We start from the raw sequence: 18,852 nt of genomic DNA, 5'->3' as shown, positions 1-18,852 counted from the left end.
ATATTCTTACAAATATAAAATACCCATGTGTATTTTATTTTTTCCCCCTAAAATCTTATCTTTCAAGTAGCTCTGGATTTTATTGTTTTTGTTTTTTTTTCCTTTAAAGATTTCTTCTCCTGCAGCTAAAGACTAAAACGTGATGGAAACATCATATCGCTGGGTGTTTGTGAACAAGACAGTTAAGTAAGAATAATAAAAGGTCCGCACCACTTGCAAGCAGTGTTGATTTCAGTCTTGGTCGCTTCGTGAAAGTGTGTCATTTGGATGGAGTTTCGGCAGTAGATGCATCAAAGAAGTACAGCGCAGATATCAATTTTAATATCAGTTGAAGCACAAATATAGTGGAAACACCACTAACACTAATTCACCCGCTCCTGCTCTTTGTGCATCTTGAGCCTGATCATCCTGATGTCTGCAGACAGCCAGTGATCTAGTGTTATAGCTGCCAGGCTGCGCGGCAGAGACAGGCTGAACAAAGTACACTGAACAGTGTGCTGACTCTCTCAAGGCTTCACCTCTCATAAGCAGAGATGAAAACAAACACAAACAGAGTGCTCCGCTCCGTGTGCAGAGTCTTTTCTCAGTCTATCCTCTAGATATGATTGTTTGATTCACTAGGAGATAGCCAGAGTCAGCCAGAGCCACCTGCCGGAGTCATGGCAGTGTGTGCTTGTAATAAACTATTCACAGTGCAGTTTTAGGGAGTTGTCGTGACATCAGAAAGCTCATGAAGTCAGCTATCATCTATGATACTATGTTTTTTTTAAACTGAAAACAAGCTTTTTGTGCACATTATAATAACCTAATGTTCATTGTAGACATTTTGCATAAAATTCAGATTAAGTAAACCAATTTAAGTCTGCACCATTCATCCTCACGATGTCTGCATTTCCTGTTTCCTGCCTTCTCTCCTCTCAGTCATTCTGACTCCTTGTTTTTATGCCTTCCTTGTCTTTGTTTTCATGTCTGCAGCATTGTCAGTTTGCAAATCAGTCAGTTGCCTAATCTTCCTTCCAAACTTACTGACATGAAAAAATCCATCCAAAAATCTCTCTTTATTTCTCTGCTTTATCCATTATTTTTATGGCTTAACTTATTCTAGAAGTTTTGTTTTGTTTTTTTGGTTTTTTTTCCACTGTGCTCATTTCCTCCCTTGAACCATCCATCTATCTTCCTTTAACTGGAAACACCTTGTAACTGATAGCTTAGAAAACTTCACTTTCAAAGTAGCCTCTCGTGCTCCCTTTCTCTTCTCCTCTCTCACGCTCTCGTCCATTTATCTATTTGAGGCTGACGTTTCTCCATACCTTTAATCACGCTCCCCTCCACGTGCCAGTTTCGCTGTCTCTCTCCATACCTCTCACACATCATCCGTTCTTCCTTCAATTTTCTCTGGACTCAGGCTTCTATGCTTTAGCCTTCATAACATTGCATATTTTTCAAACGTAATAGGCACTTAGTTTCCTTTCTTCATTCCCATTCCTTGTCGCTCATCTGTATGAGTCTACATTTCAATCACCTTCGTCAGTCTTTAGCTTAAATCAAAATCCCACCTCACATGCTGCATCTGTCTCTTTACTGCCAGAGCCTGTTACCCATTAACGCTTTTCTCCTTCTCTGATGCGCTCCATTCATCTCCACTTCACAACTCTTCCTCATTTTCCCCTTTTCTGTCTGAATCTCCATCACTGTTAAGTATCTGAACCAGTCATCCCTTCATTCCTCCGGAGGATGGATGGTTTCCTCCGAAGACCAGTCTGATCACACCACCGCTTTCATTCCTGACTCCAAACACATTTCAAAATGTTACATGTGAAAGCCATTCTCACGCAGCTCTGCTGTCTCACCACATTACAGGCAGGTTCCTGAGAAATACTAAGCACTTCAATTAGTATTCAACCTCTGGGGCTATAATTAATTAAGTATATATGGGGCCAGTAAACAGTTTATCTTATTTTGGCAACCTCATTAACTCCACTGAATGATTGATGTCAGGGCTTGATAGTTTTAAATCTAAATGATTTCTACAACAGGCCATAGCAGCAATAGATTGTGAACAAAACCGGCGATGTAGTGAGTGATTCACAGGTCTGGAGCTTGGCAATCAAATTCAGATCTCCATTAAATGAAACACTGATATCCCAATGCATTATTATGTGCTGGTTGTCACTTTCCTCTATTGCAAACTGACCTGTTGCAAGAGCGCACCTGACTTAATGAGGAATGACCAGCTTGGCTAATTATGCACCAACAAATTCCATCTGTAGGAGTGAGAACATGTTTCCAAACACTGATACAAAGGGCAGAGGTGCAACCATGAAGGTTCAGAGGCGATGGGTTCAGAATTCCCCCGACTGAAAACCACACTTAGTGCTGCAGAAGTTAAAACCACGACCGTGGAGACGGTCATCAAAGACCACTACAAAAACGGAAAACCCTGCAGTTTTCAGCTGTCATCGACTGTGTTTATGTAATTTCCAAATTATGTGTTCTTACCCAATCCAAATATTGACTTAAGGTTTCCTGCCCTTCACATTATGCTATAGTTCACATATTGATTGATTAGTGGTGAGCGGGAGAAGGAAAACCCAGAGTGTGCGTCGGGTTTAATCAGCAGTTCAAACCACAAAGATCTGAGGTGGTGTCAGAACTTTCCTCAGTCTAACTTCTGTGTGTGTGTGTGTGTGTGTGTGTGTGACAGAGAGACATAGGGAGAGATAAAGAGAGAGATTGAATGTAGCAGTATGTATTTACATGTGTGACTGTGTGACTGAAGGTGTGTGCAGTGATATAACACATGTAGCTAGGTTCCTGAGTATATTCATTTGGTTGCTTTATTTTAAAAATTATCTAGTCTTTAAAGAAATCAAATTAAAATCAGAAATCATAAATGCCCATTACAAGTTCCCAGAGGCCAAAATAAGTTTGTTCCATTTCTTCATTTTGTTTAGTGGTCACCAATATAACACTGAGCAAGTTTTCACATTTGAGAAGCAGGATCCAGCTAATCCTCGTACTTCATAAATCACTTGAAACATTGAATCTGTGATTTTAATTGCTGTAATTCATTTCCTGTTGATCAATCACAAACAGTAAGCCCCCAGTTTGTTGCTGTGAAGAGCCTGAAAGTGGTCTACTGAAGTGGTCTAAAATCAAGGATGCCTTGGAGTTTTCTCTTATCTCATGTGCATTTACATCTTCAGATCAGCATGTTTGACCCAGATGAAAACAATGCCAAATAATCACACCGAGGTGCCTGAAAACAAACGGCTACACTGCTAATTCACTATATATTATTTTATATATAATTTATATATGTTATACTGAACAAATGATACAAAAATACCAAGCAAGTAAAGAAACGACAGAGAGATAGAACAAAAGAATAAAAAGGTTGAAATATTGATGTAGCTTCTTTGTAACAGACAGAGACACATATCAAAGGATACACACAGGGACGGAACGAGCAAGAGAAAGACTGAAAAACAAAATGGTGATTGGTCTATAATTTGTATAGGTGTACATGTGTGTTTCCCTCTGAAGGTCCGTAACCCAAGTTCTTGGAACAACACCTTTGCAAACCATTGACGTGCGTGATAATAGCACTGCAACATTAGACACAGCCTTCATCCCAGGAATTCTATAGCGGACACATGTGCTTTTACTACATGGATCCCTCAGGGAACTGAACCCACAAGACACAGTCAGATACAGTAACATAAGCAGCTGAAAGATTACGTCTGTCTGACCACGGATCAAACTCAAACGGCTACAGGTTGGACCAGAGGCATTTCTCTGGGTCATTTTTTTTTTTTTTTTTTTTTTTTTTTTAAACATACCCCTGTTTAATTTACTTTGGGCAACACTAGTGGCCATATTGGAAAAATATAAGAAGGGCTCATTTCTGTAGCTGCCTAAAAAATATAGATAAGATTGCCATTTCATGAGAGAAATATTTCTCAGCACTTCCAGAAAAGACAGAATAACCAGCGGTTTTTCAGTGTTGACTCACAGCTTTTGGTAATGGAGATATAGCTGAAAAAATACTCGACCATTTATAACCCGCTTCATTTCTGGCTTATGGCATAGTCATTACATGACACAAGGATGAGCTGGTTCTCTTGGCTCCATTGGGTAAAACTTTTTCCAAACTGGATTCTTACACCATTTTGACTGCTTGTAAATGACATAATGATATGTGAATATCACACACACACACACACACACACACAGAGCACTACTCACATGCTGCCACTGGTCTCGGATGAGTGGCCGGTACCGAAGGAAGTATTTCAGAGGGAAGTTGTCGATGTCGGGCCAGGTTGCGGGGCTGTGCCAGGATACCTCCAGCCTCCGAGGGTTGAGACGGATCGGGGTCGCCGTCACACGCTCTGGGGGGTCTGGTTTGACTGTGGGGTGAATAAAAAAAAAAAAACAGTTATTTAATGGGTCACTTCATCTTTTCAATGCATAAAGGTTAGTGCTGGTATCATCAAGAGAAAGCAGCTACATAACACCTTCTGTGGCTCTGGAGGGAGATTTCTGTTATAATTGTCATTTTGAGTTATGGTGGAGGAGAAAAAGGGGTCTTGCTGCACCTTGTGTGAGAACTCTGTTTAGTTCACTTTCACCTTACCTACAATCTTAATGCTTGGTGGATTGCTACATTTCAGAGGCTCAAACTGTGTTTGAGTGGCTCCATCTGCATGCTGATACTTCGTCTGTCTGGCCAACAACAATGGGATGCACCCACAAAGGTCAGCATAGCTTGGCTCAACAAAGTTCAACAAATTTAAACCTTCGCCTCACCCATCACAACACACCACCTACACAACAATGGAGGGGGACCAAACAAAAGCTGTTTTTCCACAATAATTTGAAGACGCCTTTGGGCTCAGGGCCTCAGATTATGGATAGAGTTATAAACATGAGGCATGGAGTTTGAAACGGCCAAATGAGAGAACAGGAAGGGAAGGTCTATGCAGAAGGCGAGGGGCGATGAAGAGAAACGATCAGTCCCAGATGAAAAGAAAGTATAAACGTGTTTCTGAATACATGTCCACTGACAAAGACACAGACAGAGAGATCAAGAGAATTCAATTCAGTGCCTCTCAGATGATATTGAACGACCCAGTCTTTGTTAGATCACTCCCACTGCCACTTTAGCTACACCCTCTCTCAGCCAGACACACACAACATTACAATACAAAGTAGATGGAGGGAGTTACAGCCTGAATGTCTGATAACATACTGTACACACAGATAATACCAAAGGATGAAAGCAATTCAGGTAAAAAGCATAACAACACACATGTAGAAAAGAGTGTAGTCAGAGAACACACAGGCAAATGCAGACAGACAGACAGAGGAAGACAGACAGGCATCACTTTTTCTGATATGACCTTCACAGAATGAATGATTAAAAAATATGAAAGATGGATGGAGATGATAAGAGACAGATAAAAGCAGTCAGGCAGCTTTTCCCTTGAGAAAGAGATGTGAATCTCTTTGTGACCTTCTTCAAGTAAATGTGAAAAAAGACAAAATGGGGAAGGCAAGACAGAAAGAGAAGGAAGAGAAAGAGATGTGCATACAGGCAGAGTGAAACCAAAGTGAAGTCATTAGAGACCAGAGAGCAGAAATTCTTTGTCCACACCAGCTTTGTCCAACAGCACATACAAGCACGGAACAAAACAGAGAGAAATCTGTATGGGCGCGTCGTCCCAAAGGCTTTTAAAGTATTCATTGACTTGAAACACAGAGCATTAGCTTTGTGTTAAATGAGTAATGAACACGTTCTTCCTTTTGATGACCTCTGGGAAGGCACCTGGAATATGACCAACCACCACTAATAGTACTATAGCTGAAAAAAAGAAAGGACCTTCTCTCATAAGAAGAGTTTGAAATCCACTGAGATAATGGGAGACTGTGACTTCACTGACCAATGCGATATTCTACTCTTGAAGCCCATAGGTTGTTTGTGCAGCAGGTTATTACGACCCATGGTTATGTTTTGTTGCTAGGCAACATCTAGTGGCTGTGGTAATTACGACAGGAGCAAAGGGAGAAGTCTGGAGATGTGGTTTATAGAGGAACAAAGTCTGCGTCACGAGGGGGTTGGAGTGAATGGATGGGTCAACAAAATGCAGGAATATGATACAGGAGAGCAACGTTTGATTCCCATGTGAGAGTAGCAGTTTCTTTTATTTCTATTAGATATCCTCAAAATTAACCACTATTGTAACCATGACAACAAAGATATCGTCTAAAGTTGAGGAAGTACTTATTTTAACCCAAATCACAATCTTTTTTCATAAACCTAACCGAGCCATTGCCATTATTATAGTAATCATGGCGATGAAGGCAGGTACTACTCTTGATTTAGTCGGTGTGTTTTTTATTGTAACCATGACAACCAAGGTCCGGTGCACCCCCCGCCAGAGGGTCACTATTTTAGGAGACACTCCTATGGGTCGTATCAAAGGGTTTAAAATATCGTTGTTGAGGTTAGGACCGGTGGACCAATGCAGATTTTAAGGATTTAATCTAAAATATTCTAAAATGTACAAGTGATGAGCAACAGATTTGGGGCTCAAAGACTTTCACAGTGTCTGTGAAACTTATAGTAATGTTGTGGCTAGATAGACCTTAGCTTCATTTATTAACTACTGATAAATTAGTAGATAAAGCAATGACTCTTAATGTGGGGGTAAAAGTTAAAAGATGTTGTAGCTCGAGTTCAGTAAAAATGGAAACAGAAGGAAATAAAAATGAAGTGTGATCATAAGGGTCTCATTTGATGAGATCCCTTGTTGTGCCTGTCCATGCTTGGCCTGAAAACGTCTGTCATGCATCCCTCGGCTCTGTTCATTCAAATTTGCGTCCATGTCACTGTTGCTCTTTCTTTTCTTTTCAGTGTCATGTTGCAACAGTGGCTGCAGCCCATTCATTCTCTTTGCTTGAGGTGCCATTGAACAAGTATACAAAGTCTAATCTTTCAAGCAGTTACTTGTGTAGCTAATTGTTTTTTATGCACCGCCTGCTGAGAGTGGAAAGACAGAGTGGAACACACAGTGGCTAATCTTTCAAACTAAAAAGAGGAAAAAAGAAAAGATGCTTAAAGGTTGTCCTACTGGCTACAATTATGCAGCAAAAAGCAATACACTGTTAGAGATCTGCAAAAGCTAAATCTGCATCTAAAACTCAATGTACCAGTGTGTGTCTGAGCTCATCCAGGTTTGTCTTGGAACATCTGATTGTAGTGTTTCTAAATCCATTAATATACGTCATCTATTTCTTTTACTTAATGGATCCAGGTGTGACTGGATGATAAAAAAAAAAAGGGTATCTCCGTAGCTCCTCTCTCCTGTGCCCTCACACTACACAGTCTTTCCTTTTAAACAAATGGCCCTTTCAAAAAGATCAGAAATGAGGAATATACTCAGGTGCTGGGTGACAGCATCTATCAGTGCACTTGAACAAATGGGAAAAATGGGGAGAAATAGAAATAGAAATGGAGTTCTTCGATCTGCAGCGATATCTTACAAAAATAACTTGCAATGGAACAAGAGGAGTAAGAACAATTGCCTGCTCCTCTAAAAACAGTTGTTGCTGTGTAGGTACAGCACAGTATAGCCACAATCGAGTGCTGCAGGGATGATGCAGTTTTGTAGAGCTACCAGAAGGTTAGAATCACTCTGTTGCCCTCAACAAGAAGCCAATGGGATTTTTCCATTGACCAATAAAGCCTCAGTGTTGCAAATAAAGTGTGTTGTGGATTGCTGCATAGCCAGTATTAGCATTAGCAGCTGTTTGCTTACCAGTCTCGACAAGAGCTTAAGCCACTGTTGCGTTTATAACACAAGAGGTTATTAAACACCCTCTGAGCAGCGCTACTTCTTCAGGGCAGACTGCCCGCTACAGTGACTCGCTATCAGAAAGTGATGAGATGGGCCTACTGGGCCGGAGCTAGATGGTTAGCATGCTAACGCCAGTGGAAGAAAAGAAGTGATAAAAATAAATGATTAATATGTAATCTGGCATGGCAGTGGTGGAGCGTAAAAATGAGATTACCGACGCTGATTCCACATTGTCTCACCAAACCAAAATTACATTCAGTTTCCTGTAAAAGCATACTGAATTTAATAAAGAAGAAGTATGTCCTAAATTCATATCGCTGCTGTCTTATTTGTCCAAAGCCACTACAGACAAAGAGAATTAATATGAATTTTTTAAAAAGCACATGAAAAAAGCAGCTTCGCTCTCTTCAAAGGAACGATACATTACTTGTTATTGTATCTTGAAACTTCTTCTTGAGACTACTGGGAGTCATACAATAGGCCAATGACAAAATGTGTCAACCCTTCATCTCCTGACATTACTATGATGACGATACAACAACCTGATCTCCAACTAAAGCTGCTCTGAAGGATTTGGGACTACATGCCTTGGAGACTTTAAGCTGAAAATTGCAACTGCACAACTGGTCTTAAGAAATCAGCAACTATGCGAGAGATAATTTGCACTTGTTAGGTTTTGAATGACAGCAATTAGTGCATCTCTCAGTTAATATGACTAAGCCTCTGCCAGCTCCAGGAGGGTTTTTTTTATTGGCCGATGCCAATCTCTGACCTCCCTTGTGGAGAGAGCTGAGTCTGCTGTAATCGGCAAAACATCACATCAAGGAGATTTTCTTTCTTTCTGCTGGATAAAATGGCCTTGAATAACAAATCAGCTTCAACAAATCAGTGCAGCCTGGGCTACTCATGTAAATGGAACTGGGATGTCATCACTGCATTAAGTATTAAAGTATTTTCAACTGGCTGTCATTAACCTCCTCACTTTTAATGACTAAAACCTACTTTTACTGACTACTGCTGAGAGCGCCACTTTTATTTTTTTCCCCAAAAAACTGCCACAAAGTAACAGCAAATTAAACCTGAACATGATCGCTCCACTTTTTAAGTCTTAATTTAAAGGATGACATAGGTGAGAGATGATTTAATGACGCTGCTGAAAAGCTACTGTTGCTTTATTCACCCTCTGAAATGAGGTTACATTATATTCATTGTAACCGAAATGAATGAGTAGCATAGTACTGAATGGCAGCAGGTGCTCAGGTGGGCTAATGTTAGAGCTGATGGGGGAAAGAAAAAAAAAAAAAAAAAGTTCTTTGTTGTAAGTAAAAATGCTTTAACTGGAGAAGCCTTTACACTTCATTTATCGTTTGATCATCCTGACACTAGAAAGTTTTTAAGCCATCGTTTGATGAGTCTGGAGCTTCCTTGAGGGACCTCTTTGTAACTGTACCCACAGCATGTACACACACACACACACACACACATGCACACACACAATCTCATCTCATCTAATTTTATCCCAGCTTTGGTCGGATGAACAAGGACAGTTGAGAATTGTCTTACTCCCACTCAGAATTCAGAAGTGCACCAGGAAGCATGAAATTGTTTTATTTATTTACGATCTGCCTCGTTGTCCCTGAAAATGAATCTGACTTACGACTTCGAATGGCATGAGAGCGACTTTTAACAATGCAGAAATGAAGAGGAGAGGAGAGGGGAGGAGGAAGAGGGAGAGAGAGGGCAAACACTGTGAAACAGTCGGAAGAGTCAAAACATGGAGAGGGAAGTGGGCAAGGCCACGTCTGCAAGAATTATGATAAATCTGAAAACATGATTTTAAGTTTGGGGCTTTCAATTAGCATGTTCTAGAATAAAAACAACACATTTTTTCTCTCTTTGCAATCAGTGACAACAGCTGTGCGACATTATCAGTCACACTACAACAAAAAGCAAGTGATCATAGAGACTACTGGAGGAAAAACAAGCAGAAGTTGACTCAGATAAGTTTGCTAGCTGCATTTTAACCAAAGGTTAAAGACAAAAAAAAAAAGAAGGAATTAAAGTTTTCTGAAGGATTAAAAGCAAACTGTGAGAAATTGAGTTGAAAAAAATAAATAGTGTGAATGGAAGGTATTTGTCTCACACATGACATTCTCAAACTTATCTGAGAAGATTTGTTTGACGATAGCAAAGAAATCTAGAGGGGAGGGAGGGAGGAGAAAAACAGGGAGGGGAGAGGGAGGAAAAAAGAAGTACAAAGTCACAAGAAGGGCATGCAGGAATGAAAGAGAAAGCAGAGGGAAAGAAAGGAGCAGTGGGGTATTTTGCTATCACCAATAGTTGAGGGATATTTCCTCGGCCAAGGCGCTAATCCGGCTAGCATTAGCATTTTCATGAGTCCTGTGTCCGGGGTTTGGCAGAGCATGTCACTGCCTCATTTGGTTACTTATGTACACACACACACACACACACACACAGGCACGCACGCACACACACACAGTCTCTCTCTCACTTTTTCAATACAGCCTCTCAACCGACTCACTCCACACAATCGCTCAGCCCCATTGGTGTCTGTGTGTGTTTATGCGTCATGCACACCCATATCGCGCCTCTAAGCAATACAACAGAGCAGAGGACTGCTGGCAGCACTTCCCTTATCTATCAAAGTACTCCTCATTCCTTCTTTAAAATGAATTTCTCCCCTCCACTGCTTTCCAGTCTGAGCCGCTTATGAATTCTAAGAGTCTTGCTGCTATTATGTCGCCTTCTGCAACCTAAGTGAACAAAAACTTCGCAATCCAAACAGATTTTTTTTAAATTTTTTTTTTAAAAGTACTTACCATAAAACCATGAAGTTTGTAACTTTGAAAATGCCCAGTGAATGCGCTCACTTTGAAGGTTCACTTTTATATTTCAATAAGAGCAAGATGGCAGCTGGTGTTTGGCACGTTTCAGCGAGAAAGCAGACCATTGATTTATGTCACATCCAGTCCAGGCTTCAATTAAATACTGTCTGCTGCAGAAAAGGTTCAGAGGTAGCCTGTTTATTATCTAGTGCCTTTGGTAATGACATGGGTGCACAGTCAGTGGGTTTCTTGCTAATGGACTATGCTGTTGGTTAAAGGGGGGTGCACTCTCCTTTCAGCTGTATGACATTTATTTGGCCACTGAAATTTCAACTTACGTTGTCTTTCTGGCACCGAGCATTGCTGTGCCTGCAACAAATCTCCAAAGGGAACCAGGAGTGAATGAAATCACTCATCTGTGGTCAAGCATATTTTAAAAGTCGCTCAAGGGTTGGCATCCTTGAAAAGATGACGTGACACACACTTTAGTCCTTTTTTTTTTTTTTTTTTTTTTTGCTTTGCCAAATATTTGCCAATCTGTTTATGAAAGATCTGTCCCTGAACCTAGCTCAGAAAAACTTCCATGAAAACTGTGATTATTGGCTGCATTTCTAAAATTCTCTAAATGTCAGTGTGTTCCCTTTGAACTCAGACTTTAATTAAACCATTTCTTTTTGAGAAGAAAAAGTCTTTTCACCAGCTTCAGCAGTGATAGGCCTATTATTCATTTTGTGGTAAGTTTGGCAATGGGTGAAATTAATGAAACAAATATCTAATACAGCAGCTGTCACTAAAAAAAACATTTCTCTTACCTATACTGGACTCCTCAAAAGAGATCATGGTGGAGGCTTTCCCCAAGGCGTTGACTGCTGTCACGTTAACTTTGTAGGGGAAGCTGGAAAAGACCTCAGGAAACCGTACATGACAGCGATTCTTGTGGACAGGATCTTTCTGCACCTCCAGTGAGCGCAGGTTGTGTCTGGAGAGAAAAGGAAAATAAAAAAGGAGGAGGGGGTGGAGTAGAATAGGTAAGCAGGAGCACGGACAGGTGTGAGGAGGACAGAGAGTGGTGGAGAAGCTTGTGTGCTTTCAGCTTCACACACGCTGGCGTGCAAATGTAGAAAGAGAGCAGGAAACTGGTTAAGCATATTTCCTCCCTTTTTAACAGTCTGGGTGTTATACATCAAAGACGGGACATCATTTTAATTCCAGTATTAAAAACAGCTGACTCTGATTCCTGCTCCACTGAACAGGACAGCTTGGATTTGGGGCATTGCCAGACTTCAGTTTTACTATCTTTGCTTTTTTTTTAGAAAAAAAATACTTTTTAGTTTGGCTTCTGGGCATAAATATGCTTTTACAACTTTATTTTACATTTGTTTGCAGGCTAAAAGCACATTTAAATGAAGTCATACTGTAAATCTAATTTCTGCCAGCGTTAGTGAGTCAGCTACAGTTTTCTTTTAGCATGCCGTGGATGAAAGAAAAGCTGGTCAGGAGACTGCAGAGCTGACAGCATGAAAAATATTAAAATGAGCATCACTCCACCTGTTGGATGCTGCTCTGCTCTCTGCACAGAAAAAATACCAGCTACCTACCTGAACGCTCGAGACACTGACACTCTTACTGTTAATCTCTTCTTCATCTTTGCCTGTCTCCGTCTCTGTCCCACTCCTCATTATCATTCAAACAGAATAATACTGGTGTTGCAACATTAATGAATCCACCTGCTGGGGTGTGAGCTCTGGGACTCTGTGATGTGGGAATATCAAAGAGAACATGATGGAGACAGACTCACTGGGTCTCCATCCACACATTTTGAGTATTTAAGGTTCACCTACCGTGCTGTTAGAACAGGCCTGGACACCCACAGAGAGTGAGACAAAAAGGTGTTTAACTACAGTGTGAGTCCAAACTGATGATGTGTTTTTTTCTTTCTGATAAGCACCTGCAGTATAATCTGGAAATGATCTTTTTCCCCATGCCGTTTTGGTTTTTCAGCTTTAACGCTTATCACTGAACTCTTTAAATGAGGTACTTTCCTCTCTTTTCTGAATGGTTTTCAGATGAGTTATCCAGGCTCCAAAGATTTTCCACAAGTATGTGAAAAACAATGTGACATCTGTGGTCTAACTTTTTACAATGGCTGCAGGCTTGTTTAATATGTCACTGCATTGAGAAGTGAATGCCAAAAACTGCACTGAAAAGTTACGTTTAAAGAGAAATGCTGTGATTAACAGCAAACTACATGCATTCATCAGATGAATAGTGTTTGTAGTTTTCCGATGCCATTTTCCATATTTTCTGCTTTTGTTATGTTCTATTCCGGGAGTTAATTTCTTTGCTTCTGATACTTTGTCGAGAGAAGCAGAGGAGGAGGGAGTCAGGGTCATATGATCAGGGTCATAGTGCCTGAGAAAATTTTGTGCCTGAGAAACTCATTTTGTGAAATCTGTGACTGTTATTTTCTATCCTCACTTTTCATTTACTTTGTTTTATAAACCCCAAACTGCCCATTCTTCCTTCCTTCCTTCCATCCATTGTTTATGTTTTTTATGTGTTTGGGATGGACCCATGGGTGTAGAGACACATATCATTAGATTACTTTGAAACTGAAGAAAACGTAAGAATGTGATGATTCTCAGGCAGGTTCTGTGGTCATAAGGAGCGTTGTTCTTTTTTCTGATGGCTAATCGAGACGATGATATCCTCAAAGTATAAGTTGCGTAGAATCTTAAAACATCTGGATCAGGTCTGTGTATTCGAGATTTTACTGAGTTACGGCTTTGAGAAGGAGTTACTACAACTTTTGACTCAAATTATAGTATCCAGAGAGGACCAAAACATGAAAACCCACAAGTTGCACACAGAGACATTTATACACAAAGTAAGCGCACTTACTGTACGTCCACTTCAAAAGTAGTGGGGATGAACGTGGGGTACAGCTGGTGCCAGCTGCAGTAGAAGCCTTTAGGGTAGGTGTTGGATCGACAGGTGACTGTGGGCTCCCGAGGAGGAACTACAGAGAGACAAAAAACAAAACAAAACAAAAAAAGTTAAGATTTCTGCTGAGTTTGAGAAAGAGACGCAGAGAAAAACAGAGGCAGCAGAGAGAGAGAGAGTAACACAGATTCCTGTAATCACTCTCTTATTACATAAATCATTCCTGATTAAATATGGCATTAAAAACATCACTGCTACTCAGTTTGAATTAAGTTTCTGTTTCTGGTTACGTTTCAGTAGATCTGCTTTTAATTTGTTTAGTGGTGATTGCCTGTGTTTTGTTTTTTTTTTAATTCATCTTTTTCTTATAAAGCAAAAGAAATAAAATTAGATTCAGAGAGTAATTAAAATATCTTATTTATGTGTTGACTGTAATATGTCTTCTCAGATTTTACAGCGTCACCTATATTTAGCATAAAAGTCAGACAAACCTAGAAGTGCTGGCAAATCTTGAGCCGGTTTGGTTTGGGACACCTTGTTACCAAAATGTGAGGTCACGTCCAACATCACATTCAGTCTGTCCCAGACCGGCTCCCTCAGACCCTCTGTCTGCTAACTCAGAGTTTTTTTCTCGTGTCATGCGATGTGACTGAGGGAAACATTTTTAAATGGTCAGGAGCTCAAAACTCAACATTTTCTGTTGGATACTTGTGACCTGGGACCAGCAGTCTATTTAGCAACCTATTTTAGTTATTGAGAATATATATAAAAAAAAAATGTAAGAGAATTTGAACTCAGCAGCAGAGGAGGGAAAAAGAGGTTAAAGAAGACTGGAGAAATGGAGGGAAGATGTGGTTTGGAGAAAGGAAGGATATTGGAGTGGTGGAGCAAAAGAAGAATAAAAGAGGTTGGTCAGGAGAAAAAAAAAAAAAGTGATGTTACGCCAACTCTGGCCTCCTCCAAGATTAGGGTCTTTTCTTCACAGCTAGTCAACCGCATACTCGTCTACCACTCCCTCTCTCTCCCCACAGCTTTTTGCCCTTTTACCCTGACTATCTCTACCACATCTACTGTACAGTAAGAGTACAGTTCACAAAATCAAATTCCTTCCCTTTTCCCCCCATTTACTCTACTTTCTTCTTTATGACTGTCCATTCTTTTTTTTTAATCTAAATTGCATCTTTTTCATTTCACACACGCTGCTTCATTGGTGAGGGCCGCTGCAGTATATTGCTTTAAGAATATACTGTATGAGGCTGGCATTGGACTTTCATTATTAAATACTGAATATCAGCCAATCAGTAATACAGCATATCCTCCTGAAGTCCGCCGATAACGGCTACATCCAGGCAATGTAATTCTTCATTTACAGTCAGTAATGTACACCAGAGTTGACTGGGTGGGATGGGTCAACCTGTCTTTACGAGCCACTAACCCTCTCATTGTGGTGGACATGGGAAAAGCAGCATGAGCTGCTCAGTCAGGCTGGATTTGTCTCCCATGAGGGGAAAACGATAGCTCAGGGTGTTTTTACAGCACATGGGTTTCAGGGTGTGTCCAGATAAAAAAAAAAGAATAATTACATAGAACAATGTTGCAAAGAGGGTCCTTAAATAACCTTCATAAGTTTTTGCAGTGATTTCATAAAGTTAATGGTTAAACTCAAGAGGTTAATGGAAATTTCCAGGTTGCGACATTGTTAAGTTTGGCTGATAAGAGAGTGTTTGAAAATCATACTTTGTCTGTTCGATAATGGCCTAAAAGTTGATCTGGATGGAGATGGAATGAGTTATCTTTGAAATGTGGGCACAAAGTCGGTAATCACATTGTGTTCAGCAAGTTATTGTCATAAAATAGCAAAATAACTGATAAGATAAAGGGAAAAACAAACAAAAACAAAAAACAATGCTATGTTGAGCATGTTCTTTTCCTGTATTTAGAGCGTCTACCTGGACTGCATTATCACTTTCTGAAGACTGTGTACATTTACTGTATTCAAAAAGTACAACAATTAAAAGGACACATTTTAGACCATTTTTCATCATCATTTGGTTTAGAATAAGTTAACTGAAGATTTCACCATTGATGGTGCCTAGAGAAATGAAATGTTGTGACGATACTGGCTATGTTGTTGACCATGTCCTGATATCCAATCAGTAACAAAAGTATTTGCTGCAGCAAAAAGGAACAAGGAGGCAAAGTGTCTCAATATTCACTGCAACATCACATTTAAAGGTCCCATATTTTACACTTTACTGGTGTTTTATTTGATGTTTTGATAGCCATAAGAAGATATATTTGTGGTTTTAAGTACTAAAAACTATCTCAGTGAAGTTTTACATCTCTCTCAGGCTTCTCTCCGGAGCTCTAGTAACAACAGGTCAGTGTGCGGTTGGCTGACTGTTCTCTGGGTGATCAAATAGAAATAAAGAAGATTTTACAGACGGTGGGTCTTGTTGGGCTGGGCTTGCAGCATGGCTGAAAGCAGTGACATAGTTTAAAGTGTATAGTTGTGACATCATAAAGTTCCAGAGGTCCTGACGGCTCGTTTTCAGACACAGTGTTTGTGTGTTTCTCCGTGCTCCCTGCTCACTGAGCGCTTTGATGCTTTCACAGTATTAATACAGCACCTAGACCTGCTTTTTAATCAATAAAGACATAGAAATCTCACTCAAATACACAAAAGAAAAAAAATCCACTATATCTCAAGCATTTCATTCATCACTGATAATTATTGAAATGATTACTGCATGCAGCCACAGTTTCAGAACAATTATTTGGTCTTTTTTATTTTTACTTTTTGTAGTTTCAGCACAAGGACCCACAGTAAGTGTGTGGGTCCTTCTTGTCTCTAGCTGTCTCTGTTGGCTCGCCTTTGGGTGCTGAAACTTCCCTCTTGGATCAATAGTCCTGACATTAATTTGAATTTCCTGTCTTTTGAATTTATGAAGGCTCACAGTCTGTGGCAGCGTTCTGTCTAATTAATCCATTATTTGTAATTGTCGTATCGCAACATCTTTGCAACATCATTGTGAGCAGCTCCCTTAAAGTGTATTTGGTCACCCGAGACACACACACGGCCACAAGCTAGACGTATGCGTGATTGGCTGCTGTGGGGTCATTTCATTGTCACACACAGCTGCGTTTAAGCGGTCACCACGGCAGCTAATTAGCCTGTCAATACAGTCAACAATGAGGTGCCAGGGATGACATCCAATCACACTCAATTAATCACAGAGACTAATTGGGGCCATTTCGATCAATTGGCTCCTCATCTGAGCGCATCAGTTAAAGTCAGAAACACACAATGTCGAACACAAAGATATCCACGCGCACATTCACTGTCAGGACGGGCCAAACGCACACGTACACACACAATCACAGCTGCGGGTATTCCTGTAGGCCCTGTGGAACTAGCACTAATCAATCAAACCAGTTTATTAAGAACTTGGAGGAGTTCAAAGACAAAAACTAAGGTTAAAAAACACTGCTCTATGAAGCAGTAGGGGCATGAGGAGGATGAGCGTACATGTTTGCTCACGCCGGTTCTGTTTGAAGTGCTCACTCCTTTATTTCAGTTCATTTTGCCGGGTGTGAGGCATGTCAGTCAAACCACCGCCGAGACACCGAAAAGGGCAGCTCATACTGCAGGGCTCGACCGAGGGGACTGAGGTGTGGGAACCCTCGTCTACCTCTCCAGCTGAATGACCCCATAGCTTCAGGGTTTGTGTGTACATGGAGACAGATGTTGTCACCTAAAGGCCGGATGTTCATCATAGTTCTATAACCACGGCAGAAAGAAGCAAGAGTTGGCCTGATTCTGATACAAGTCACTAAAACTTTGTCCAACGTAAACACTGCTTTGAAGTCCATTTGATTTATGTTTATAAGCTCTGGATTTCTTATTTGGTCAGTTTGAACCTTAGACTGTGCAGAACAGCTAAATAAGTCATACATATTTTAACAGTATCTCTTTAAATGTGGCTTTCTTTTCTTTCTTTCTCATTTTATTGGCTTCTAGTTGGAATTTAAAAGCATATATCTGCCATTAGATGAACTGTTACTTATAGCACTTCTACACTGGTTTCAACACTTAGCCTTGATGGCTAGTGACTGATTTAAACTTGAACTATGAACTTAACTGAATAAACTTAATACCAAAGCATAATGTAGTTAACATTTCAACAAAGGCTAAGAACACATGAAGTGGTGTGTGGGCTCAATGGCGGTTTAAGAAATGGCACAGGAAGTAAGAATGGTCAGTGAAAGCAGGAAGGATGGAAATAAGGACATGACAGAGGAGGAGAGGATGGTTAGAAGAAGAGTATGCATGCACATAAAGCTGCCGATCAGTCACTTCGCTAATATTAAAACATCAAAAGCTTCCTATGCATCTAATGAAAATAGATGTCGAGACAGAAAGGAGAAGAAAGGACAGGAGATAATGCACCTGTAGGAGAAAAAAAAAAAAAAAAAAAAACAGAGAACAAAGACAGTATGAATACTAAAGCAAGTAAAACAATAATTCCAATTAAAATGACATTGTACGTGTTCTTCTCTGGTGAACCACCCCATGAGATATCACCTGAGTCAGTGGCAGACAGCACACCACTCATGAATAAATGTTATTTGAATTAGTGTGCTTTCATCATCTGGTTTGAATTGCTAAATGCTGAATGAGATTTTGAGGATGCCCTTTGTTAGCCTCATGAAACACACACCTGCATGTGCGCGTGCACATGTGGCTACTGAGGTTACTTTTAAATGATAATAGGTCATAGACTCAGCTTACCGTAGACTGTGGCTCATAAATTATAATCAGAGCAACCAGGAGAGAAAATAAAAAGGATGAAAACAAGAAGGAAAGAGACATCTTTTCTGTGGAGACATTACATGCATGCAAATTTTCTTTTTGACTCTCTTTTTTTGTAGATCTGTATCTTTTTGCACGATATCAAATATTCTACCAATTTTTAATGGGAAATTCATCCTGGCATTGGCACGTGGCTCTGTCGCTGATCTTTTACAACCAACTGAGCTTTGAAAACAAATTAAAAATATAATCAAAAATATCTGTATTTTCAAGTTCCTAATCCCACATTTAAAAATGCAATACTTTTAGGTTCAGTATGTAACGGTATACGCAGCTCTTTTCCTACTTTATGTCACAGTTAGATAAGTTAAGAGCATCTCTAGTGATG

At 40.1% G+C, this 18,852-nt stretch overlaps 1 protein-coding gene across 2 annotated transcripts in view; it reads right to left on the bottom strand.

Moving 5' to 3' along the window:
• Positions 1-18,852, bottom strand: part of cntfr (ciliary neurotrophic factor receptor) — a 230,217-nt gene that overhangs the window by 22,494 nt on the left and 188,871 nt on the right. For both annotated transcript variants that reach the window (XM_071465293.1, XM_071465294.1), the window contains exons 5-7: positions 13,610-13,727; positions 11,521-11,687; positions 4,249-4,412 (exon numbers count right to left, since the gene is read on the bottom strand). In XM_071465293.1, the coding sequence (XP_071321394.1) occupies positions 4,249-4,412; positions 11,521-11,687; positions 13,610-13,727 (449 nt within the window). The remainder of the gene's footprint in view (positions 1-4,248; positions 4,413-11,520; positions 11,688-13,609; positions 13,728-18,852) is intronic.

The sequence above is a fragment of the Trachinotus anak genome, unplaced genomic scaffold (genome assembly GCF_046630095.1).
Source record: "Trachinotus anak isolate AG129_WGS33_773 ecotype Australia unplaced genomic scaffold, CSIRO_AGI_Tana_v1 ptg000028l, whole genome shotgun sequence".
Classification (NCBI taxonomy): Eukaryota; Metazoa; Chordata; class Actinopteri; order Carangiformes; family Carangidae; genus Trachinotus; species Trachinotus anak.
This window is presented reverse-complemented; position numbering and strand designations above follow the sequence as displayed.